We start from the raw sequence: 24,640 nt of genomic DNA, 5'->3' as shown, positions 1-24,640 counted from the left end.
AAAATATGGAGGCAATCCGGGCAGCAATTTAAAGCAGGGAGAGGGTTGAGGATGATACCGATCAGGGACAACCATGGGCGGGATTCTCTGACCCCCCCCCCCCACCGGGTCGGAGAATTGCCGGGGGGCGGCGTGAATCCGGCAGCCGAATTCTCCGGCACCGGAGATTCGGCGGGGGCGGGAATCACGCCGCGCTGGTCAGCGGTCGTTCGCAAAGGCTTTCCCGGCAATTCTCTGACCCACGATGGGCCAAAGCCCCGCCTGGTCTTTGCCAGTCCCACCGGCGCAAATTAGACTAGGTCCCTTACCAGCGGGACCTGGCGGCGGGGCGGGCTCCGGGGTCCTGTGGGGGCGTGGGCCGATCTGGCCCCGGGGGGGTGGGGGGGTGCCCCCACGGTGGCCTGGCCCGCAATCGGGACCCACCGATCCACGGGCGGCTCTGTGCCGTGGGGCATTCTTTTCCTATGTTCCGGCCGTGTCAGCCTCCGCGATGGCCTCCGCGTAGGTGAACTCCCCCCCCCCCCCCCACGCATACGCGGGGATGATGTCAGCATTCCTTTAGCTTATTTTCTGATAGTGAAACTGTCTCATTAGAGGTTTCCACTTCTAAATCAACGACTCCAACCTCTGCTTCTGGGTCAGCTACGTCTGCTTCTTCTTTTGGCTCATCTGTTACTTCCAGATGGTCAGGCTCTGAGTGTTCACTCGCTTCTGCATCATTCACATATTCTTCTGCTGGGCGCTCTTCAGCAACCTCCCGTGTATTATCTTCCTCCATAGGCTCTTCCACTGCCTCTGGAAGAGGTACTGCCACTGATTGGCTATCTTCATCTGTGTTTTGAAGAACAGGTGAAATGTATGTCTTCATCCCCCGGAACATATTCTGTTTCTTCAGAATAAAACTCTTCCACTGCTTCTTTAGGCTCTAGGTCATTAATTTCTGCTTCAATGAACTCATCCCTCATTGGCAGCTCCTCTGCTATTTCATCTTCTGCACCTTTGGGGCGGGCTGACGCCAGAGTGATTCACGCCACTCCATCCCGCTGGGACCCCCCGGCCCACCGGGTACGGGAGAATCCTGCCCCATATGTTTGAGCCGGCTAGGATGGACACCAGATTTAGGGGATGGGAGGATATGGGGGATTTGTTCCTGGAGGGGTGGTTTGTAGGTTTGGGGAAGTTAATGGAGAGATAAGGGTTTGCACAGTCAGAGGCGTTCAGGTACTTCCAGGTCCAGAATTTTGAATAGTTGCACCACCTGTCGTTGGTGGAGAGGGTACTGTTGCTGGAGAGGGTAAAACTTCTACGGGAATCTGTTGGTGGAGGGCGAGGCCTCACTGGAGGGGACTAAGGTGAAATGGGAGGAGGAGTTGGGTTGTGAAGTGGAGCAGGGGGTGAGGCCTGACTAAGGGTGAATGCCACGACATTGTGTGCAAGGCTTGGGATCAGACAACTGAAGGTAATGCATCAGGCACACTTATCGAGTGCAAGGATGAGTTGGGTGTTTGAGGGGGTAGAGGCTAAGTGCGAGCGGTGTGGGAGGGGACCAGTGAATCACCTACATACATTCTGGGCGTCTCTGAAGCTAGCAAACTTTTGGGGCTCCTTCAGCACCATGTCAGTGATCTGAGGTAGGGAGCTGGAGCTGGGTACCCTGTCGGCCATATTCGAGGTGTCAGAGCTGCCGGGGTTGCAGGTGGGGGCAGAGGCAGATGTTTTAGCCTTCGCCTTCCTGATTGCTCGCAGGCAGGTTCTGCTGGAGTGGAGGTCAGCTTCTCCACCTAGTGCCTCGGTGTGGCTGGGGAACCTCCTAAAATTTTTGCATTTGGGAAAGTTAAATACGTGCCGAGGGGGTCGATTGGCATCGTTTGTTATGTATTTTAAAGGGCTGGTCACTGTCAGCTATTGCGGGGTGTTGAGTTTTTCTGTTACATTTTTATATATAAATTTTGAAATGTTCAATAAAATATATATTTTAAAAGTTTTTAAACCAATTTCTTCATCGAGGCAAAGTTATGCAGACAAACTTAACATTTTACATTTATAATATAAAATGTGCAAAATAAGAAATCTTAAGGTTATGAATTTAATTAAGTTTACCTTTTAGTTTTTCATTTTTAGAGTACCCAATTATTTTTTTTTCCAATTAAGGGGAAATTTAGCGTGGCCAATTCACCTACCCCGCACATCTTTAGATTGTGGGGGTGAAACCCACGTAGACATGGGAGAATGTGCAAACTCCACATGAAGAGTGACCCAGGGCCGGGATTTGAACCCGGGTCCTCAGCGCCACAGTCCCAGTGCTAACCACTCCACCACATGCCGCCCTTAGTTTTTCATTAATTGATCTAGCTTATAATAAAGGTGTTTATATTAAATTAAATGTTTACCTATGACTTAGCCCTGCACACCACCTTGTGTTGTGATAATAGTATGTGAACGTTTCTTCCAGCTCAATTCACAGAGAGAGAAAAAAAGAGAAAGTGAGAGGGAGAACACAAATGAGTGAGAATGAAAAACAAGATCGAGAGCGGGAAAGAGTTGATGAAAGAGCGAGAGGGAGGGAGCGAGAGAGGGCAAAAAACAGAAATTGAGATGCAGATAACACTCCACTCCAGCCTCTGTGAACATAATGCTTGACTCACAGCTTGAACCTCAGTGACCGCTCCCTCATGGCCTCTGTCCCAGTGCCTGTGAACCGCACAATTGAGAGTCAGCATGAATATAGGAGGTTGAGAGCGGAAGTGAGAAAACAAATAAGAGAAGCAAAAGAACACTATGGATGGAGACTGCCAGCTAGCATATAAAGGAATGCAAAAGTTTTCAAGAGCTTATAAAACATGAAAGAGTGGTAAAAGGAGGAGTGGGACTGATAATGGACCTGAAAGGGATTTAGACATTCAGGCAGGTGGAAAGGCTGAGGTTCTGAATGAGCAGAAGGCATCTGTCTTTACCACAGAACTTATTGTCCAAGTCATAGTGAAAAAAAGGTAATCAAGATACTGATGGGGTGAAAATTCCAGTGAGGTACTAGATGGGCCAGCTGTTGCTAAAATTTGCTAAGCAGGGCAGCATGATGGCGCAGTGGTTAGCATTGCTGCCTCACGCGCTGAAGTCCCAGGTTCGATCCCGGCTCTGGGTCACTGTCCATGTGGAGTTTGCACATTCTCCCCATGTTTGCGTGGGTTTCGCCCCCACAACCCAATGATGTGCAGGGAAGGTGGATTGGCCATGCTAAATTGCCCCTTAATTGTAAAAAATGAATTGAGTCCTCTAAATTTATTTTTAAAAGTTGCTAAGTTACCAGGACCGGATGAGATACATTTAAGGATACTGAGTTTACATTTTATACTGAGGAAGAGCAGAACGCAGCAGGAGAACGGCAAAGACAGGGAGGGTTGTCAGGGCTGGAGTAGGTCCCAGAGATCAGGAGTGTTGTTGGGGTAGAGATAGAGGGGGTTGTAGGGGCTAAATGAATTTTACACAGATAGGGAAACTTATATGGACAGAAGGAGGCTGCAGGATAGGGAGGGCTGTAGGGACTGGAACATCAGTCTTACGTCTATGGTGAGCAAAATATTGGAAAGGATTCTGAGAGATAGGATTTATGATTATTTAGAAAAACATAGTTTGATTAAAGATAGTCAGCATGGCTTTGTGAGGGGCAGGTCATTCCTCACAAGCCGCATTGAATTCTTTGAGGATGTGACGAGACACATTGATGAAGGTCGGGTGGTGGATGTGGTTTATATGGATTTCAGTAAGGCATTTGATAAGGTTCCACATGGTAGGCTCATTCAAAAAGTTAGGGGCATAGGATACAGGGAAATTTGGCTGTCTGGATACAGAATTGGCTGGCCGAAAGAAGGCAGCGAGTGGTAGTGGATGGAAAGTATTCCGCCTCGAGGTCGGTGACCAGTGGTGTCCCGCAAGGATCTGTTCTGGGACCTCTGTTCTTTGTGGTTTTTATAAATGACTTTGATGAGGAAGTAGAAGGGTGGGTTAGTTAGTTTGCCGATGACACGAAGGTTGCTTGAGTTGTAGATAGTGTTGAGGGTTGTTGCAGATTACAACAGGACATTGACAGGATGCAGACTGGGCTGAGAAGTGGCAGATGGAGTTCAACCTAGATAAATGTGAAGTGATTAATTTTCAAAGGTCGAATTTGAATGCTGAATACAGGGTTAAAGGCAGGATTATTGGAAGTGTGGAGGAACAGAGGGATCTTGGGGTCCACATACATAGATCCCTCAAAGTTGCCACCCAGGTTGATAGGGTTGTTAAGAAGGTGTATGGTGTGTTGGCTTTCATTAACAGGGGGATTGAGTTTTGCTGCAGCTTTATAAAACTCTGGTTAGACCACACCTGGAATATTGCGTCAGTTCTAGTCTCCCCATTATAGGAAGGATGTGGATGCTTTGGACAGGATGCACAGGAGGTTTACCAGGATTCTGCCTGGACTGGAGGGCATGTCTTTTGAAGAAAGGTTGAGGGAACTAGGGCTTTTCTCACTGGAGCGAAGAAGGCAGAGCGGTGACTTGATAGAGGCGTACATGGTGATGAGAGGGATGGAGTGGATAGCCAGAGACTTTTCCCCAGGGTGGAAATGGCTGTCACGCGGTGACATAATTTTAAGGTGATTGGAGGAAGGTATAGGGGAGATGTCAGAGGTCAGTTCTTTACACAGAGAGTGGCGGGTGTGTGGAATGCACTGCCAGCAGAGGTGGTGGAGTCAGAGTAATTAGGGACATTTAAGCGACTTAGACAGGCACATGGACAGCAGTAAATTGAAGGGGTGTAGGTTAGGTTGATCTTAGATTAGGATAAATAGTCGGCACAACATTGTGGGCTAAAGGGCCTGTTCTGCGCTGTACTGTTCTATGTTCTAAATAGGGAGGGTTGTAGGGGCTATATGATGTTTGAAAGCTAGGGAGGTATGTAACACCTGGAGGAGGTTTCAAAGATAGGAAGCATAGGGATTGGAGGAAGCTACAGAGATAGAGAGGGTAGTATGAGTTGGAGGAAGTTACAGAGAAAGTTCTTCCGTTGGGTGAAGGTGACAGACATGGGGTGGTATTAAGGGACTGGAGACAGTTACTGGGATGGAGAGGGTTTTATGGCTCCCACAGTCCAAAGATGTGCAGGTTAGGTAGATTGGCTATGCTAAATTGCTCCTTAGTGTCCAAAAAAGTTAGGTAGGGTTACGGGGGATAGCGTGGAGGTGTGGGCTTAAGTTTAAGTAGGGTGTTCTTTCCAAGGGCAGGTGCAGACTCATGGGCCGAATGACCTGAACCGTGGGGATTCTATGATTCTATTGGGGTTTTCAGACAAAGAGGAGCATTTGCAGGCAATTGAGGAGATTCAGCAATAGTGAGAGTTTTTAGAGGATGGGGAAGATTGGGGCACTAGGCATGCTGTGGGTATGGAGCATTTTACAGGAGAGAAGGTTGTAGGGGCTAGTAAGATTCGTCTTATCACTCATTCATTGATGACAGTCGGTTGAATGAATGCAAGATAATTTTATTTATTAAAAACACATTTTGTACATTCACACAAAATTAACTGGAAAATGGTTTCTCTGTGTCTCTCGAAATGTCCTTGAACTAGTAGAAGCAAAAACTTCAAGATATAAGTGACCAGATTTTCAAATAATAATTTTTAATCAGTAAGGCGGATAATATTCTTAAGGGACTCCTTATCTGGATTTAGCCCCTCACTTAGTTTCATTGGTTCTAATTCTCAGCTGAGACCCTTTGATTCGTTCAGGAAAGTGTCAGTCACTTAACAGGCAATTGGTTAATTAGACATTAATCGATTATCCCAAATTAATTAAGTGTTCCATGACTTTTGTCCCACGTTCAAACTCCCTATGTCACGTCTGGTTTCAGCTATGATATTGTTTCAATCTTGTTGAATGTATCTTCATATCAGATCAAATCAGAACTTGTAGTACATTATTTGTAACATTTGAGACAGCCATGGGCAGTATTCTTACAATTATAACTTACTCATATTATTTTGACAAATTCAGTAATTTTCAGGAATCATTTTAGCTGATATTTTAAAGGCCCCCCCCCCCCCCCCTTTATAATTGCTGAATCCAACAGGCTGGAGGAGTTTAGAGAGATAGTGAGCGTTGTAGGGTCTGGAGGAGATTGCTGAGAAAGTGTGTGCTACCTCAGAGGAGAGCTACCAAAATTTACTCACTGGAGGACAGAGGATCTTACGGAGACTGGGGGATCATAACGCATGAAGGTTCTTACTGGAGGAGGGGGGGGGGGGGGGGGGGTGGCAGAGAATACTACAAAGATAAAGATGCTGCCTGACCTGTTGAGTATTGCTAGCAATTCCTATCAAATACATCAACACTTTTTGCCTCAATTATTCCCTGTGGGAGCAAGTTCCACATTCTAATCTTTCCCCATTTAACCCCAAATTCTTCCATTTATAATTCATCATTTTAAAGATTTCTATGCTGTAGCCCCTCAGCCTTCTCCTTTCTAGGTAAAAGAGTGCCAGCATGTTCAGTCTTTCCTGATAGTTACAATCTCTCAATTCTCAATGTAAAGTCCCAGGCAAGCGACCACTTGGACGTGATGACTGTACGAAACTCAAATATTTATTATACTTCTTATATTACACCTCCTACTCCTCGAAGGTCCGGAGTATTTATGTCCCAAAGGCTCCTGGATTAAGGGGGTAGCTCCGCCTCCCTCATCTAGGTAGATCATAATCAGGTAAAGCCCCAGAGACTCTGAGGTTACAGATCCCTTGGCCTCCTGTTAAAACACAGGTTAAAACACTGCTGCCACCTGAAGTCCAATATATCTTCCATCTCGATGGCAGGAGGGGGCAGACCCTTTCCCTTCTTTGCTCGCGGTTGTCTCCCGAATGCCCGCTGTTCCAGATCTGGAGGAGTATAACAAATCGGGGAGTATCATTTCCAGGCCGAATCCCTTGGCGGTCGCTACTGGACCTGTTTCAACTGCTGTAGGCAAAGTCTCCATGTCGGAGTCTGGGTCAGATGATTCAACCTCTCGCATCTCTGACTTGAGGGAGTGCATCTGCCTCGCTGAGTGTCATACATGGCTGCTCCGGAGGTGGGGCACCACCGGTATGGGGCTTTGATCTGTCCTTCTGGACCTGCAAGTCTCGGCTACGGAGGTGGTCCACGTGCCTGTTTGATTCTTTACCCTGTATCCGTACAAATTATGAGACCCCACTGCGGCACGCTCCTCTGCTGCAGCTTCCGCCGCCTCCCTGTCACGTCCCTGCTCCATCTCCCACAGGGCTTCATGCAGGGCTGCAGTCCCGGCTACAGTGGCCAACAACGCTGGAAGATAGCCAAACATTACGATCTGCAGGGCATGGAGGTAGACAAAGCTTCATCATTGCGCATAACCCCCTCCACAACCAGGTGCCATGGTCTACATGGTCGACCCGGTTGGCAGCTCGCGCCCCAACCATGCATGCCTCCCACCCCCGCACCCTCAGTGCCCCGACTTCTGTCGCCCGTCCCTCCTGCCAGAGCCACCGTCTGATGGCACTGCGCTCACCGGGGGCTGCTGTGGGTGCGGCCCTGGATCTACCTGCCGGTGGGTGCCGCTGGTTGGGTGGGTGGGGCCACGTGGAGGGTCCGGCACACATCCGAACGGCCAGGACGCCTGGGCTGAGCCAGCAACCGGGGAGGATGCCCATCTGCGTGACCGCCGTAATGGCATCCGTGGCGTTGGCTCCGCCCTGTCATGGCGGGCCCTGCCCGGCCGCCGTGGCTATCTGCCCCGCCTCCCCCCGGCACCACCCCCCCCCCCCCCACATGACCCTGGGTGGCCTCCCCCCAATCCCCGCAGCCACGGCCATGCCGTCCCGCTGTCCTGGGGTTCCCCCACGTCGACCCCTCCCTCCTCCGGGCCGCAGTATCGCTGGGGGCCCAGAGGATCGCAGGTCGGGCCACCTTTAGCGATTCTCCGGCCGCGCGGCACTCCCCGCGTTCACGCGGTTTTAGCCCTTTCGGAGGTTCGCATCCAGGCATTGGGGCAGTTAAGGCATGAACGCCAATTCTCCGAGCCCGCCCCGGCTCGGAAATTCCTGGCCCCTATCTTCCACCCCGCCCCTCACTGTCCCCTTCCACAACTCCGAGCTCCTCAGTGCAAGGCTCTATAGTCAATGAACCAGAAGGGGGGACATGGGGCATCCCTGCCTCGTACCCCGATGTAATGCAAAACACCCTGAGTTCATACTATTCATGTGCACGCTCACCATCGACTCCTTATACAACAGCCGTACCCAATCACAAATTTCTCTGATACCGCCACCAAATAAGTCCACTCCACCCAATCAAACGGCTTCTCCACATCCAGTGCCACCACCACCTCCGTCTCCCTCCGTTCTGCCAGAGAAAGTACCACATTCAACACCCTCCACACATTGAAGGACAACTGTCTTCCCTTTACAAACCCCGTCCTCCCCAATCACCTTTGGGAAGCACCATTCCAACCTTAAAGTCAGCACCTTTGCTAGTATCTTGGCATCACCATTCTGCAGAGATATGGGCCTATGCGACTCATATTCCACCGGATCCTTGTCCTTCTTTAACAGTAGTTAAAGACGAGATGGAGTGAGATGGAGGCCTCCCCATTGTTAGCGGCAAGACACCCCTAACCATTGCGTCCTCAAACATTCCCATCAACAACAGCATCAGCTTATCCTTATATTTTTTATAAAATTCAATCGGAAATCCATCGGGTCCTGCTGCCTTCCCTGCTTGCATCCTCCCAACCTTCTCCACCTCCTCCCCCCCCCCCCCCCCCCCCCCCACCCCCTCGGCTCCTCCAACCCTGCCCTCTTTGCCTCCCCCACGCTCGGACACCCCAGCCCACCCAGAAACTCCCTCATCTCCCGCTTGTCCTCTGGTGGCTCTGACCTACAGGTCCCTATAGAACTCCCCGAACTGTAATCTGTTCCGGAGCCACTACCAACTCCCATCTTGTCCCACACCTGAACTATCCCTCTTACAGCGGCTTCCTTCCGGACCCAACCCGCCAACATGTGCCCTCTCTTCTCCCCATACTCATACAGCTCCTCTCACCCTTCTCAACTGACCCATCACTTTCCTGCTGGACAATAGGTCAAACCTCGCCTGCAACTCATTCCTCTTTGACAGGAGATCCGGGTCCACCTTCAAAATCTCTTTGATCAGTCGTTAGCATTCCTCCCTCTCCTCCCTATCCACCTTAGACTTAAACAAGATAATCTCCCCGCTCACAACAGTGCCTTTCCCACTACAAAAAAGTAAATCTTCAAATACACCTTGTGCACCAGTGAGAAAAACTAATACTCCCGATCCCTCCACGCTCGGTGGATCCATACCACCCCCCCATCTCCCTCATGAGCTCAGCCAATGCCTTAAACCCACCCCGCCCCACCCTCCCTCCCCATGGACTGGGTCAGTGAGTGCGGCTGGGAACTGTTCACCTTTGGTTCCAACAATATGTTCCAATCCCCCCGTACTATCAACTCATGGGTGTCCAGATCTGGCATGGCACCCAGCGCTCTCTTCACAAACTCCGCATCATCTCAATTGGGACCATCTAATAATAATAATAATCTTTACTGTCACAACTGGCATAGAGTTTGTTGGCCTGCTGGGTGTAGTTCTCTTTCAGAAGTGCCATGACCTCAGCGTAGGTGGGCGCATCCCAGATGAGGGGAAAGATATCGGAGCTCAGCCGTGTATATAGAATCTGGGGTTTCTGTGCCTCTGTGGGTGGTTCTGTCGCAGATCCGATGTCGGCTTCAAAGCAAGCTCGCTAGTGGGTGAAGGCCGACTTGGCTATGTCTGCTTGAGGGTGCAGCTGCAGGCGATCCAGCTTGATGCAGAGGTCCATCATTGTCCAAAGATGTGTGGGTTAGGTGGATTGGCCATGCTAAATTGCCCGTAGTGTCCTAAAAAGTAAGGTTGGGGGGGGGGGGTGCTGTTGGGTTACTGGTATAGGGTGGATGCGTGGGTTTGAGTAGGGTGATCATTGCTCGGCACAACATCGAGGGCCGAAGGGCCTGTTCTGTGCTGTACTGTTCTATGTTCTATGTTCTAAGTAGGCTTACATTAACACTGCAATGAAGTTATTGTGAAAAGCCCCTAGTTGCCACATTCCGACGCATGTTCGGGTACAAAGAGGGGGAATTCAGAATGTCCAAATTACCTAACAGCATGTCTTACGGGATTTGTGGGAGGAAACCGGAGCACCCGGAGGAAACCCACGCAGACACGGGGAGAGCGTGCAGACTCTGCACAAACTGACCCAAGTCGGGAGTCGAATCTGGGACCTTGGCACTGTGAATCAACAGTGCTAATCACTATGCTACCGTGCGAAAAGGAATAGAATGATCTGCTGATAGTGTGGGATACAATAGGAAGGAAGAAAGCTCATGTGGAGCATAAACACCAGCAGAAAGCAGTTGGGCCAAATGGTCTGTTTCTGTGCTTTAAAAACTAGAATCAAAACACAAAGTACGGAACATACTCAGCAAGTCAGATTGCATTGGCGTCCTCCTGCGTTATATTTATTTTATTTTCTCAGAGTTGGTCACTTGAGTCCCAGTCACTATCAAAGCAAGAGGTAGTTCCCAAGCACAATTTCCACCCTGAGCCACTCCCTGAATCACCGAGTTACACTCCAACTCAGAGTTACTCCCTGAGTCACAGTGTAAATCTATAACTTACAGTTACTCCCTGAGTAAGAGAGTCGCTGTTCAACCACTGGTTCAATATCTCCCCCCTCCCCCCCCCCCCCCCCACTGCCTTCTCAGTTTCTCCCTTTCATGTTACCATCTCCTGTTCTTTATCTTTCACATGATGTGGGTGCCACTGACTTCGCCAGGATTTATTATCCCACCCTAATTGCCCTGGAGAAAGTGATGGTGAGCTGTCTTCTTGAATTGCTGCAGTTCACATAGTGTAGATACACCCAGTGTTGTGGGAATTCCAGGATTATGACCCAGGGACACTGAAGGAACAGCGATATATTTCTGAGCCAGGATGGTGAGTGGCTTGGAGTGGAGCTGACAGGTGGTGGCACCCACTGCTGTAATAATTCCTCTTCTGATCTGCTGTCAAACACAGCCGAGGCTACACATCCCACACTGATGTTGTCAGTTTGGAAGCTTCCGAGGATGAAGAATGCTACTCCCACATTAGAAATCTCTGTCAAATATTTACCCAGGGGAACTGAGACAGCAGCTGCAATAAGTGAGGTTTTATTCAGATGGGACAATGACAAGTTTAAATCCCCACCTGATCTGCTGCTCAAAGTCGCCTCCGTTTCCTTGGTCAGTTTCCCAAACTTCAGGAACCTCCTGTTACTGCAAAAACATTTGGATTGCCTGTGAGAGACGTCAATCAGAGAGCCCACCCACTCTGCCCATTCTCTCCTCTTCCTCTACCACAGCTGCTTCACTTCCTGTAGGGACTCAAAACCAAGTCAGGAGATGGTGAGTGAAGGAGCACAATTTACAATCATTACATTGCACAATATCCACACTAATGTTCAGGCAGTCTGACTATCCTGTGGGCAATTAGCTGTGGAAATGTCCCTTATGCTGTGTCAGAAGATCCAGCTCACAGACCTGTTTACTCGGTGCTTTGTGCTGAGCTGTTTGATTGGCTGTGTGTTGGATATTCAGGGTGTTTATTGGAAACATTTCCCTTCTGATTTACAGGCTGAGTTTTGTTGATGGGTCTTTGCTGAATATGAGAAGGTGAGGTGTAATTATCTGGGAAGGGTAGATAAACATTTATTGAAATGTCTTCTTTAAAGATTTTACCTGAAGGCGTCGGCCTTTCCCAGAAGCCTGGGTTTGGCTTTGATAGTTTTGCCCATTGCTGTGTCTGAGAGCTGAATTTGGGATGTGCAGTCTGAGTGAGTGCAGTGTATCTAATTTCCCAGGATAAACCAGAACCCTTCAATCAGCTACACTGAAGCAACATTTTCCTTAGCTTTCCTTAGCTTCCTGCCCAGTGTGTTTTCTTCAAATCATTTTGGAAAACAAGGGGAGAAATTTCAAAATCACCATTGAATTAACATTTTGACTGAGTTTTTTTATATTAAACACATAGGGCGCGATTCTCCCGACTTACGAAAAATCGGAGAATAGCGGGCGGCGTAAATTTTTACGGACACGCTGGTCCGACGCCCTCCCGCTATTCTCCACCCCCCACGCCCGCCTCCCGACACGAATCGCTGCCCGTGTTTTTTTACGGCGAGCAGCGATTCTCTCCTGGCCGATGGGCCGATTTCCAAGGCCTTTACGGCCGTTTTTACAAGCGTAAAACACAACTGCTCTGACCGTTCGTAAAAACGGGCGTAAAGTCCCGTTCTCGGGAACCATGGCACCGATTGGCACGGCCGTGGAAGGGTGCCATGGGCCCGCGATCGGTGGGCACCGATCGCGGGCAGCGGGTACTTACCCCGCGCACTCTTTCTCCCTCCGCCGCCCCGATGGATCCATCCGCGGGGCTTCTGCGGGGCATAACGGCCCGCGCATGCGCGGGTTTCACGCATATGCGTGGGTTTCACGCATATGCGTGATGACGTCATCCGCGCATATGCCGGTTGGAGTCGTCCAATCCACGCATGCGCGGCTGACGTCATCTGACGCGTCAGCCGTCGCTAACTTTGGCTAGCGGGCTTAACGAAATTCGTTAAGCCCGCAATGCCGGAGTTCCCGGCCGCGCGATGCTAGCCCCAACCGGGGAGATGAATCGGTTCCCGGTCGGGGGGGCGGAGGCTGGCATCAAACGCGCCCGTTTTTGACGCCAGCTTCCCGATTTTTCGTAACTCGGGAGAATCGCGCCCATAAAGGGTAAAACTGGTCTCTGCCAGCATGACACAACCTGATACTGAACTTATAGCCCATTTTAAACTCTGCCAGACTGTTTTTTCGATTGCCCTCATGGTGCCTGGGAAGATGAGGGTCTCGGTGGGGGAAAGAAAGTAACCATGTTGTCTGCTCCTGGTCACTATCCAGTGTCCCTGCTGGAAACAGGGGATGTGGGACAGTCAAGTGAGGAAAAAGAAAGGACTTGTATCTGATCCCCACACAGGGGAATAGCAGACTGACACTCACTGTGGAACATTCTCTGAGGAGTCAGTCCCTTCAGTAAAGGAGGAGACGAAGTTGGAGGGAATCATGTTTTCTTTTCCTGTTTTACAGAAGGATTGCACCATACTGCACCTGAGAGGATAGACACTGCAGATAAATCCACCCAAGGAACAACTGAATAACTGTGGGAAGACATTGCCCAACACAGAGAAGGTTGGGCAGTGAAATCGTCATCTTGAAATCGGTCTGGTCAGGGGAGCATTGCCACCTCATCAGACCTGAAACTGGTCAGTGGTGGGGAACCTTCCATCAGAAGCAACCTTTCCGAAGGTTCGGCTGTGGGCGATCGATTCAGTCATTCATCGAGCCTTGTGAACCACTGATATTCCTCCAGGGAAGAGACTCGACTTGTGTGAGGAGGGCTCCACAGGCTCTCAACTTCTCCGAAGTCACACGGTGCACCTTTAAGAACCACTGGTAAGCAAGGGCAGCCGCATGGATGAGCAACAATTCAAGTGTGAGGCATCTACTGAAGCTTGTATGACTTTTCCGGGCCTTCTGATACTTCAGAGGATTGACATCAGTGGGGAGAAACTGTTCAGGTGTGAGGTGTGTGAGATGACTTTCACCGATTCCTCCAAACTCCAAATCCATCAGAGCATTCATACAGGAGCGAAACCATTCACATGTAAAGTGTGCAACAAATCATTTGGGCAGTCAGCGAACCTCCGTGTACACCAACGTATTCACACCAGGGTGAAAACGTTCACGTGTAAGGTCTGTCACAAATCATTCTCTGACGCCTCAAACCTTCGCACTCACCAACGTATTCACACAGGGGAGAAACCATTCACGTGTGAAGTGTGCAATAAATCATTTGCGGAGACAGAGACTCTCCATGTACACCAACGTATTCACACCAGGGAGAAACCATTTGTGTCAGAGGTCTGTGACAAATCATTCTCTGACTCCTCGAACCTCCGCACACATCAACACATTCCCGTGCGGGAGAAACCATTCAAGTGTCAGGCGTGTAACAAATCATTCTCCGATTCATCAAAACTCCTGCTGCATCAGATGGTCCACACAGGGGAGAAACCGTTCACATGTGTGGTGTGTAAAAAATCATTCTCACGGTCCCAGAACCTCCGTGTGCACCAACGTATTCACACTGGGGAGAGACCGTTCAGATGTGAGGTGTGTGACAAATCATTCTCACGATCTGATAACCTCCGTGCACATCAAAGCATTCACACTGGGAAGAGACCGTTCAAGTGTGAGATGTGTGATAAAGGCTTCACACAGTTATCTAAGCTCCTGATCCACCAGGGGATGCACACAGGAGAGAAGCCATTCACATGTGAGGTGTGTGACAAATCATTCTTGCGGTCATCAAGCCTCCGTGTACACCAAAGCATTCACACAGGGGAGAGACCATTCACGTGTGAAGTGTGCGACAAATCATTCTCACAGTCAACTGACCTCCGTGTACACCATCGCATTCACACAGGAGAGAAACCATTCACGTGCAAGGTGTGTGACAAATCATTCATGCGGTCATCAGACTTCTGCAGACACCAACGCATTCACACAGGGGAGAAACGATTCATGTGTGTGGTGTGCGACAAATCATTCTTACAGTCAACGGATCTCCGCACACACCAACGCATTCACACTGGGGAGAAACCATTCACATGCGAGGTGTGCGACAAATCATTCACGTGGTCATCAGACTTCTGCAAACACCAACGCATTCACACAAATGACAGACCATTCAAGTGCGATGTGTGTGACAAATTATTCTCTGATTCATTGCACCTCTGCCCACACCAACGCAAAGGTTTGACGAAGAGCCATTCGGACTCGAAATGTTAGTTCCCTTCTCCGCAGATGCTGTCAATCTTGCTGAGATTGTCCAGTATTTTCTCTTTTTGTTTCAGGTTAAGTTGCTTTTACTTTTGTTCACAATGGATGATAGTTCATTTGCAGAGATATCATTTAGAAGTGAAGACCTGAACACTTTAAAGATTACATGAGTAATGTGTGTGTCAAGACAGACAAAATTGGAATAAACTAAAAAGGAAAACCGTTTTTGTTGTGCAAGTGTGATAATTTTCTTTCTGGACTATTTGTGTGGAGTAAATTGTAAACAAAAAGGGGATTGTTTGGATAAATCGCTTTGTGCTCCCTGGATCCAATATTAATGTGGCCTTTTCCACTCATCATTGTAACTAAAGGCTGGAGGCAGTAACCATTTTACACACCACATGGAACATTGTTTAGAATTCAAATTGTTCCAGGGCAGCAAGGCGGCGCAGTGGTTAGCACTGCTGCCTCAAGGCGCCGAGGGCCCGGGTTCGATTCTGGTCCCAGGTCACTGTCCGTGTGGAGATTACACACTCTCCCCGTGTCTGCGTGGGTTTCACCCTCACAACCCAAAAAGATGTGCAGGGTCAGTGAATTGGCCACTCTAAATTACCCCTTAATTGGAAAAATAGAACTGGATACTCGAAATTTCAAAGAAAAATTCAAATTGCTCCAAATAGTTCTGGAGTAAAAGGAGCTTCCTGAAGTTTGCGAAACTGACCGGGGAAACGGAGGCGACTTTGAGCAGCACGTCAGGTGGGGATTTAAACTTGTCATTGTCCCATCTGAATAAAACCTCACTTATTGCAGTTCCCCCGATAAATGTTGACAGAGATTTCTAGTGTGGGAATTTAATTTTTCATCCCCAGAGCCTTTCAAACTGACAATATCAGTGTGGGGTATGTAGCCGCAGATGACCGCAGATCAGAAGAGGAGGACCCATAGCATCCAAGGCAGCGATGACGTGTAGTAGTGGGATCAGCATACCTACAGAAGAGAAGGAGACACAGGAGAGAGGGGGCACGGGAGATGGGGCACCAGAGTGATATGACCATGATAGACATAAGACACAGAAGGGAGGAGGTAAAGAAGAATGGGTACACAGGAGCTGGGTATCCTGTTGCGACTGCAGGAGTGACTCAGTCATTGGGGACTGTGTCGCGAAGATTTTTAAAAATAAATTTAGAGTCCCCAATTCGTTTTTTCCAATTAAGGGGCAATTTAGCATAGCCAATCCACCTACCTTGCACATCTTTGGGTTGTGGGGGCGAAACCCATGCAAACACAGGGAGAATGTGCAAACTCCACACGAACAGTGACCCAGAGCTGGGATTGAACCTAGGACCTCTGCGCCGTGAGGCTACAGGGCTAACCCACTGCGCCACTGTGCTGCTCTCTGTGTCTCGAAGATTCATTCTGTGACTGGGGAGTGACTGTGACTCGGAGATTGACTGTGACTGGGGAATGATTGTCAATCGTTGCCAGACCTCTTTGCTTACCATTTGCCCCTCACCTGATGCCCCATCTCTCATCTGACCCCTCGCATTACCTCTTACCCCTCATCAGAGTGATGGGAGGGTGATCCATATCAGCCTCTTCCATGGGTCACAGGTTCCACATTTCAGCCAATTTGGTTCACCCCCCATGATATCAAGAAACGGCTGAGGGCACTACATACGCCAAAGGCTTTGGGCCCTGACAATATTCTGGCAACAGTTCTGAAGACTTGTGCTCCAGAAATTGCTGTGCCCCTAGCCTAGCTGCTCGAGTCCAGCACCAACACTGGCATCCATCCGGCAATGTGGAAAATTACTCTTGTATGATCCGTACACAAAAAGCAGGACAAACCCGACCTGGTCAGTCAGTTTACTATCGAAAGTCAGTAAAGTGACGGAAAGGGTCAGCAACGGTGCTATCACTGGCACTTGCTTAGCAATAACCTGCTGACTGATGCTCAATTTGGGTCATGCCAGGGCCACTCAGTTCCTGGCCTCGTTATAGCCTTGGTTTAAACATGAGCGAAAGGGCCAGATTCCAGAATTGCGGTGAGATGGACTGCCCATGATTTCAAGGCCACACTTGACCGAGTGTGGCATCAGGGAGCCCCAACAGAACTGTGAATCTGAGGGGGGGGGGGGGTTGGGGGGGAACTCGGCTGGTTGGAATCATACCAAGTACAAAGAAAGGTGATTGTGGTTGATGGAGATCAGTCATCAGCTCCAGGACATCACTGCAGGAATTCCTCAGGGTAGCGTCCTAGGCCCAACCATCTTCAGTTACTTCATCAAGGGAACTTCCTTCCATCATAGTTGAGGAGAAGTATTTTCTTAAGAGATTAGTGTGTCTTTGGAGTATTCTTCCTCAAAAGTCAGTGGGAGCAGAGTCATTAATACTTTTAAGGCAGAACTATATATATTCTTGATATGCAGAAACATGAACGATTATCGGGGTAGCTCGGAGTTGAGGTTTCAATCAGAACAGCCATGATCTACGCGGCATGGTGGCACAGCGGTTAGCACTGCTTCCTCACGGTGCCGAGAACCCGGGTTCAATTCCGGCCCTGGGTTACTGTCCGTATGAACTTTGCACATTTTCCCCATGTCTGCGTGGGTCTCACCCCGACAACCCAAAGATGTGCAGGGTAGATGGATTGGCTATACTAAATTGGCTCTTTGGAAACTTTATAAAAAGATCAGCCGTGATCTTATTGAATGACGGGATAGGCTGGATTTGGATTTGTTTATTGCCACGTGTACCGAGCAGCTCAACAGATCATTAATGACCTAATGCTGCTCCTAATTCAGGTGTTCATATGTTTGTATGGTGTTAGGCTATCTGGCCTCCAGACATGGGGAGTATGTGCAAACTCCACATGGACAGTGACCCAGGGCCGGGATTTGAACCCGGGTCCTTAGCGCCACAGTCCTAGTGCTAACCACTCCACCACATGCAGCTCTTCATTTTTCATTAATTGATCTAGTTTATAATAAAGGTGTTTCTTTTTTAAAAAATATTTTTATTCTCCTTTTTCGCAATTTTTCTCCCGAATTTACACCCACCAACAACAAACAATAATCAACAACAAATATATCAAACACCATAACAATAACAACAATCCCATCCCCCACCAACCCCCAAACATCAGCCCGCATGTTAACATAAACAAATGACAAAAAAGGAATCAGGGATTACCCATAGCTATCCTTAACATACATAGCTCCCCTCCCCCCCCACCCCCCCCCCCCCCCCCCCCAACTAATGTTCGATGTTATCCAGTTCTTGAAAGTGCATAATAAATAATGCCCATGACTTGTAGAACCCCTCCGAGTTTCCCCTCAGTTTGAACTTAAGCTTCTCACGGGTCAAGTATTCCAACAGGTCCCCCCGCCACGCCAGGGCACAGGGTGGAGAGGCTGCTCTCCATCCCAGCAGGATCCGCCTTCGGGCAATCAACGAGGCGAAGGCTATGATATCTGCCTCCGCACCCATTTCCAACCCTGGCTGGTCTGACACCCCGAATATGGCCTCCCGGGGACCCAGGTCTAGTTTCACGCGTACCACCTTGGAAATTACCCAAAACACCTCCTTCCAGTACTCCCTTAGCTTTGGACAGGACCAAAACATATGAACGTGATTAGCCCCCCCCCCCCCCCCGCAACGTTCACACACTTCTTCTACCCCTTCAAAGAATCGGCTCATCCTCGCCCTCGTGAGATGTGCTCTGTACACCACCTCCAGATGTAAAAGGTGTTTATATTAAATTAAATGTTTACCTATGACTTAGCCCTGCACACCACCTTGTGTTGTGATGGGGCCTCACGGTAGCATGGTGGTTAGCATCAATGCTTCACAGCTCCAGGGTCCCAGGTTCGATTCCCGGCTGGGTCACTGTCTGTGTGGAGTCTGCACGTCCTCCCCGTGTGTGCGTGGGTTTCCCCCGGGTGCTCCGGTTTCCTCCCACAGTCCAAAGATGTGCAGGTTAGGTGGATTGGCCATGATAAATTGCCCGTAGTGTAAGGTTAATGGGGGGATTGTTGGGTTACGGGTATACGGGTTACTTGGGTTTAAGTAGGGTGATCATTGCTCGGCACAACATCGAGGGCCGAAGGGCCTGTTCTGTGCTGTACTGTTCTACTGTTCTATAATAGTATGTGAACGTTTCTTCCAGCTCAATTCACAGAGAGAAAAAAAAGAGAAAATGAGAGGGAGAACACGAATGAGTGAGAATAAAAAACAAGATCGAGAGCGGGAAAGAGATGATAAAAGAGCGAGAGGGAGGGAGCGAGAGAGAGCCAGAAACAGAAATTCATATGCAGATAACACTCCACTCCAGCCTCTGTGAATAGAATGCTTGACTCAGTCTGAACCTATTACCGCTCCCTCATGGCCTCTGTCCCAGTGCCTGCTCTGCTCAAAGTCTCTGTGAACACTTAGCTCAGGCTCACCCTCGGTCATCGCTCCGTTCAGGGCCTCGACCTCTGTCACCGCTCGGCTCATAGACTCACCCTCTGTGAACTGTCTGCTCAAAGACTCAGCCTCTATAACTGCACTGTTCAGGGAGTTAGCCTCTGTGATCATGCTGCTCACAGCCACGGCCTTTGAGACCATTCTGCTCCCAGCCTCGCCTTTTCTGAGGTCATATGGGTTGAAGAGAGGAACAAGAAAGGATGTGTGTGAAAAATATCAGGTGAACTGCACATTTGAGAGTCAGCATGAATATAGGAGGTTCAGAGCGTGAGTGAGAAAACAACTAAGAGAAGCAAAAGGACACTATGGATGGAGACTGCCAGCTAGCATATAAAGGAATACAAAAGTTTTCAAGAGCATATAAAACATGAAAGAGTGGTAAAAGGAGGAGTGGGACTGATTATGGACCTGAAAAGGAATTTAGACATTCAGGCAGGTGGAAAGGCTGAGGTTCCAATTGAGCAGAAGGCATCTGTCTTTACCACAGAACTTGTTGTCCAAGTCATAGTGAAAAAAAAGTAGTCAAGACACTGACGGGTTGAAAATGACAGTGAGGACTTCCGGTCGCGGCTATGGTGGCTCATTTGGTGGCTCCCGTTTCGGTCGGACTTTTGGACCTTTTCCCCTGACTTTTTTGCGCTTTTGAGCGCAAAACTGGAAAGCAGTAGTACTCAGGCACAGGACCTATACAGAATTGTATGGACCTAAGAAGCCGGAGGGACCGTAAACAGCAGAAGTGGTCAAGTAAGGGCACAGTAGAGGCTGTGAGAGAGACCAGCATGGCTGGTGTTCAGAGCAAGGCACCGACAGCCCAGCCCACAATGGAGCAGCTGCTGCAGACTATGCAGGAGGGCTTTTTGGCTTTGAAGCGTGACAACTTGGAGCCGCTTCAGAAGTCGATTGATCAGATGAGAAAAAGGTTGGATGATCAGGCTGAGAAGCTCCAGCAGTTGGAGACGTCAGTGGAGGAGCAGGCTGACTTTCAAACGGTGGCGGATGTGGAGATTCAGAGGCCGAGGGACCAGCACAAAGTGCTTCTGGAAAGGCTGGAGGACCTGGACAACAGATCTCGCCGGCAGAACGTGAGAATCGTGGGCCTCCCGGAGGGGGCAGAGGGGCTAAAAGCTGCCGCATATGTGGAGGGTATGTTTCAGAAGTTGCTGGGGAATGAGGTGTTCCCACGCCCGCCGGTGGTGGACAGGGCACACAGAGTGCAGGTGAGGCAGCCGTGACAAGGGGGTACCCCATGAGCAATGTGGTACGCTTTCACAGGTACCTGGACAAGGAACGGGTGCTGCAATGGGCAAAGAGCACACAAAACTGTATTTAGGACAATACCACCCTGCGTGTGCACCAGGATTTGAGCGTGGAGGTGGCCAGGAGGAGGGGAGGCTACAGGCTGGTGAAGGAGATACTGTATAAAAACAAGGTGAAATTCGGGCTGCTTTTTCCGGCGCGACTGTGGGTTACGTATAAGGGTCAGCACCAGTATTTTGAGGAACCCGAAGAGGCGATGGACTTCGTTAAGAAGCAAGGGCTGGCCCTGAGCTGAGGACGTTTGGACTCATGTTAGAGCTTTAAAGTATATGTGGTGTCTCTCCCGATTTGGGATGTATCTTTTTTTTCTTGTTTTTGCGTGCTTTTTGCGTTGTTTTCCTGAACGTTTCCTGTTTGGGCTCTTTGCTTAGTTGGAGTTTGACTCAGGGGGAATTAATAAAGAAAACAGTTAAAAGGGTTGGGTTAAGATGGATGCTTCAGGGGAACTTTGTGCCATCTTTTTCTGTGTCTGTATGGGTAGGACTGAAGAGTGCCTGTTATTTCTTATCTCTTTTTTCTTGTTTAACTTGAATTGTGCTATTGTGGGGGTTATTTATGACTTGGATAGAGTGTTTGCTGAAGTAGGGCTGATCTGGGGAAGTGGTGTGGTGTGGAGGGGTCGGGGTGACTGGGAACAATGGGTGGGAGACGGGCTGGTGCCGAGGCTGGGAGCCGAGATGGGGGGTGTCCATATAGTTAGATTAGAGCAGGGGTTAGGTGATAGGATGGTGTTGCTAGGTGGGGGGGGGGGGGGGGGGAGTTGTTCTGCTGACGGGGAGGGGAACTGGGCATGGTAACAGTGAGAAGGTCGTGGGTGGAGCCGGCCAGGAGGAGGGCCAGAGGAAGCGCGACACATGGCTGGGGGGCTGGCCAAGGAAAGGGGATGGCTGATCGGCAAATTGGGGCGGGGGGGGGGGAGCTAAGTGCCCCCCCAACCAGGCTGATCACCCGGACTGTTAGAGGGTTAAACGGGCCAGTGAAGAGGGCGCGTGTGTTTGCGGATATGCGGTTCTGAAGGTGGACATAGTCTTGTTGCAGGAAAAAGGTGGCACCTGAAAGTGGCAGACCAGGTTAGGTTAAGGAAGGGCTGGGTCAGTCAGGTCTTTCATTCGGGGCTTGATTCTAAGACGAGGGGGGTTGCGCTCCTGATAAACAAAAGGCTACAATTTGAGGCGGAGGGCACAGTTGTGGATGGGGGTGGCAGGTTTGTTTTGGTGAGGGGTAAGTTCGAAGGGGTGAGAGTAGTCCTGGTCAGTGTGTGCGCCCCTAATTGGGACGATGTGGATTTTATTTGGAGGATGCTAGGGAAGATCCCCGACTTTGACTCGCGTACGTTGATCATGGGTGGGGACTTTAATACAGTCCTGGACTTGAGCCTGGACCGGTCATGCTCAAGAACGGGCAGGTTGCCAGCGATGGCAAAGGAACTGAGAGGGTTCAAGGAGCAAATGGGGGGAGCAGATCTGTGGAGATTTAGCTGGCCGACGGCGAGGGAGTTCTCGTATTACTCCCACGTCCACAAGGTGTATTCCCGAATTGACTACTTTGTGGTGAGTAGGGACCTGCTGGCTGGAATGGTGGGGGCAGAATATTCGGCAATTGCCATATCGGACCATGCTCCGCACTGGGTAGACCTGCAGTTTTGTAAGGACAGCTTTCAGCGCCCACCATGGAGGCTGGAAGTTGGACTACCCGCGGACGAGGCGGTGTGTGAGAGGCTGAGGAAATGCATGCAGAATTACCTGCAGGTGAACGATACTGGAGATGTCTTGGCAGCGGTGCTCTGGGAGGCACTGAAGGCAGTGGTGAGAGGGGAGCTGATTTCAATCCGGGCGTACAGGGACAGGACGGATAGGGCAGAGACAGACCGACTGATTAAGGAAATTCTACGGACGGACAGGAGTAACGCGGAATCCCCGAGGCCAGAGTTACTCAGGAAACAACAGAGGCTTCAGGCCGAATTTGGGATGCTGACTACAGGCAAGGCTGTAGAGCAGCTTAGAAAGGTAAAAGGCGCGATATATGAGCATGGGGAGAAGGCCAGTAGAATGCTTGTGCAGCAACTGAGGAAGAGGGAAGCGGCTCGGGAAATAGGGTAGTGGATGGGGAAGGTAATCTAGTGGGTGATCCAGCAGGGCTGAACAAGATCTTATGGGACTTTTATAGGAAGCTGTACATTTCGGAACCACCCGGGGGACCGGGGGGGAATGAGGCGATTCCTGGACGGACTGACTTTCCTAAGAGTGGGGAGGGGGTTGGTGGACGGACTGGGGGCCCTGGTCAGGATCGAAGAGGCATTCGGGGACCTGAAGGTCATGCAGTCGGGTAAAGTCCTGGGGCCGGACGGGTATCCGGTGGAGTTTTACAAAAGATTTGCCGGGATAGTGGGACCGGTGCTGGTCAGGGTCTTTAACGAGACAAGAGATATAGGGAGTTTACCCCCGACGATGTCGCAGGCCACCATCTCGCTCATTCTGAAACGGGATAAGGACCCGGAGGCCTGTGGGTCATACAGGCCGATCTCCTTGATCAACATAGACGCCAAGTTACTGGCCAAGATTTTTGCGACCAGAATTGAAGACTGTGTACCGGATGTAATTGTGGAAGACCAAACTGGGTTTGTAAAGGGGAGGAAGTTGGTGGCCAACATAAGAAGGCTGCTCAACGTCATTATGATGCCCCCGGTATTTGGGCAGAAGCCCTGAGCAGAGTAAGCACGACCGCAACATGCGCCAGGCTCAGTCTGATCCAGTTTAAGGTTGTGCACCGGGCCCATATGACTGTGGCCCAGATGAGTAAATTCTTCGGGCTGGAGGACAAGTGTGTTAGACGCGCCAGAGGGCCGGCTAACCATGTACACATGTTCTGGTCGTGCCCTAAACTCAGGGGGTATTGGCAGGGATTCGCAGATGTCATGTCCCGGGTACTGAAAACTGGAGTGGTAATGAGCCCGTAGATGGCAATCTTTAGGGTTTCGGAGGACCCGGGAGTCCAGGAAGAGAGAGAGGCCGACGTTCTGGCCTTTGCTTCCCTGGTAGCCCGGCGGCGAATACTGTTAGCATGGAGGAGAGCTACCAAAATATACTCACTGGAGGACAGAGGAGCTTACAAAGACTGGAGGTGTTCTTATGCATGAAGGTTGTTACGGGGGGTGGGGGAGGGAGAATACTACAAAGATAGAGATGTTGCCTGACCTGTTGAGTATTGTTAGCAATTCCTATCAAATACATCAACATTATTTGCCTCAATCATCCGCTGTGGGACCAAGTTCCATATTTTAATCATTTTCCATTTAACCCCAAATTCTTCCATTTATAATTCATCATTTTAAAGATTTCTATGCTGTACCCCCTCAGCCTTCTCTTTTTGAGGGAAAAGAGTGCCAGCATGTTCAGTCTTTCTTGACAGTTACAATCTCTCAATGTGAAGCCCCAGGCAAGCAACCACTTGGACGTGGTGACTCTAAGAAACTTAAATATTATTATACCTCTTATATTACACCTCCTACTCCCCGAAGGTCCGGGGTATTTATATCCCAATAACCACTGGGTTAAGAGACTAGCTCCGCCTCCCTCATCTAGGTAGATCATAATCAGGTAAGGCCCCAGAGACACTGACGTTACAGATCCCTTGGCCTCCTATAGGGTTAAAACACTGCTCCCCTCTGAAGTCAATCCATCTCAATGGCAGGTGGGGGCAGACCCTTTGCCTTCTTTGCTCGCGGTTGTCTCCCGAATGCCTGCTGTTCCAGATCTGGAGGGGTATAACAAATCGGCGAGCACCATTTCCAGGCCGAATCCCTTGGTGGTTCCACCGTGCTTGGCTCACCGGTCGCTACAGGACCCGTTTCGACTGCTGCAGGCAAAGTCTCCATGTCGGAGTCTGGGTC

The 24,640-nt window shown here is 49.8% G+C and overlaps 2 protein-coding genes across 3 annotated transcripts in view; one reads left to right on the top strand and one right to left on the bottom strand.

The window, feature by feature from the left end:
* Positions 1-24,640, bottom strand: part of LOC119976643 (zinc finger protein 721-like) — a 999,221-nt gene that overhangs the window by 344,135 nt on the left and 630,446 nt on the right. The window lies entirely within an intron of this gene.
* On the top strand, positions 11,455-15,192 carry LOC119976664 (zinc finger protein 271-like). 2 transcript variants are annotated; one of them, XM_038817339.1, is made up of 2 exons: positions 11,455-11,490; positions 13,213-15,192. In XM_038817339.1, exon 2 carries the CDS (start codon positions 13,597-13,599, stop codon positions 14,974-14,976), a length of 1,380 nt encoding a protein of 459 aa, XP_038673267.1. In that variant the 5' UTR covers positions 11,455-11,490; positions 13,213-13,596; the 3' UTR covers positions 14,977-15,192. The 2 variants fall into 2 exon arrangements, with proteins under 2 accessions (XP_038673267.1, XP_038673268.1); XM_038817340.1 differs by lacking the exon at positions 11,455-11,490 and adding an exon at positions 11,503-11,757.

Source organism: Scyliorhinus canicula, chromosome 13 (genome assembly GCF_902713615.1).
Source record: "Scyliorhinus canicula chromosome 13, sScyCan1.1, whole genome shotgun sequence".
NCBI classification, from domain to species: domain Eukaryota; kingdom Metazoa; phylum Chordata; class Chondrichthyes; order Carcharhiniformes; family Scyliorhinidae; genus Scyliorhinus; species Scyliorhinus canicula.
The sequence above is the reverse complement of the archived record's forward strand: the minus strand, read 5'-3'. Positions and strand labels throughout refer to the sequence as shown.

What these genes read in the sequence shown, in the direction of transcription:
- LOC119976664 (XM_038817339.1), top strand. Translation starts at nt 13,597, where the DNA reads ATGGATGAGCAACAATTCAAGTGTGAGGCATCTACTGAAGCTTGTATG.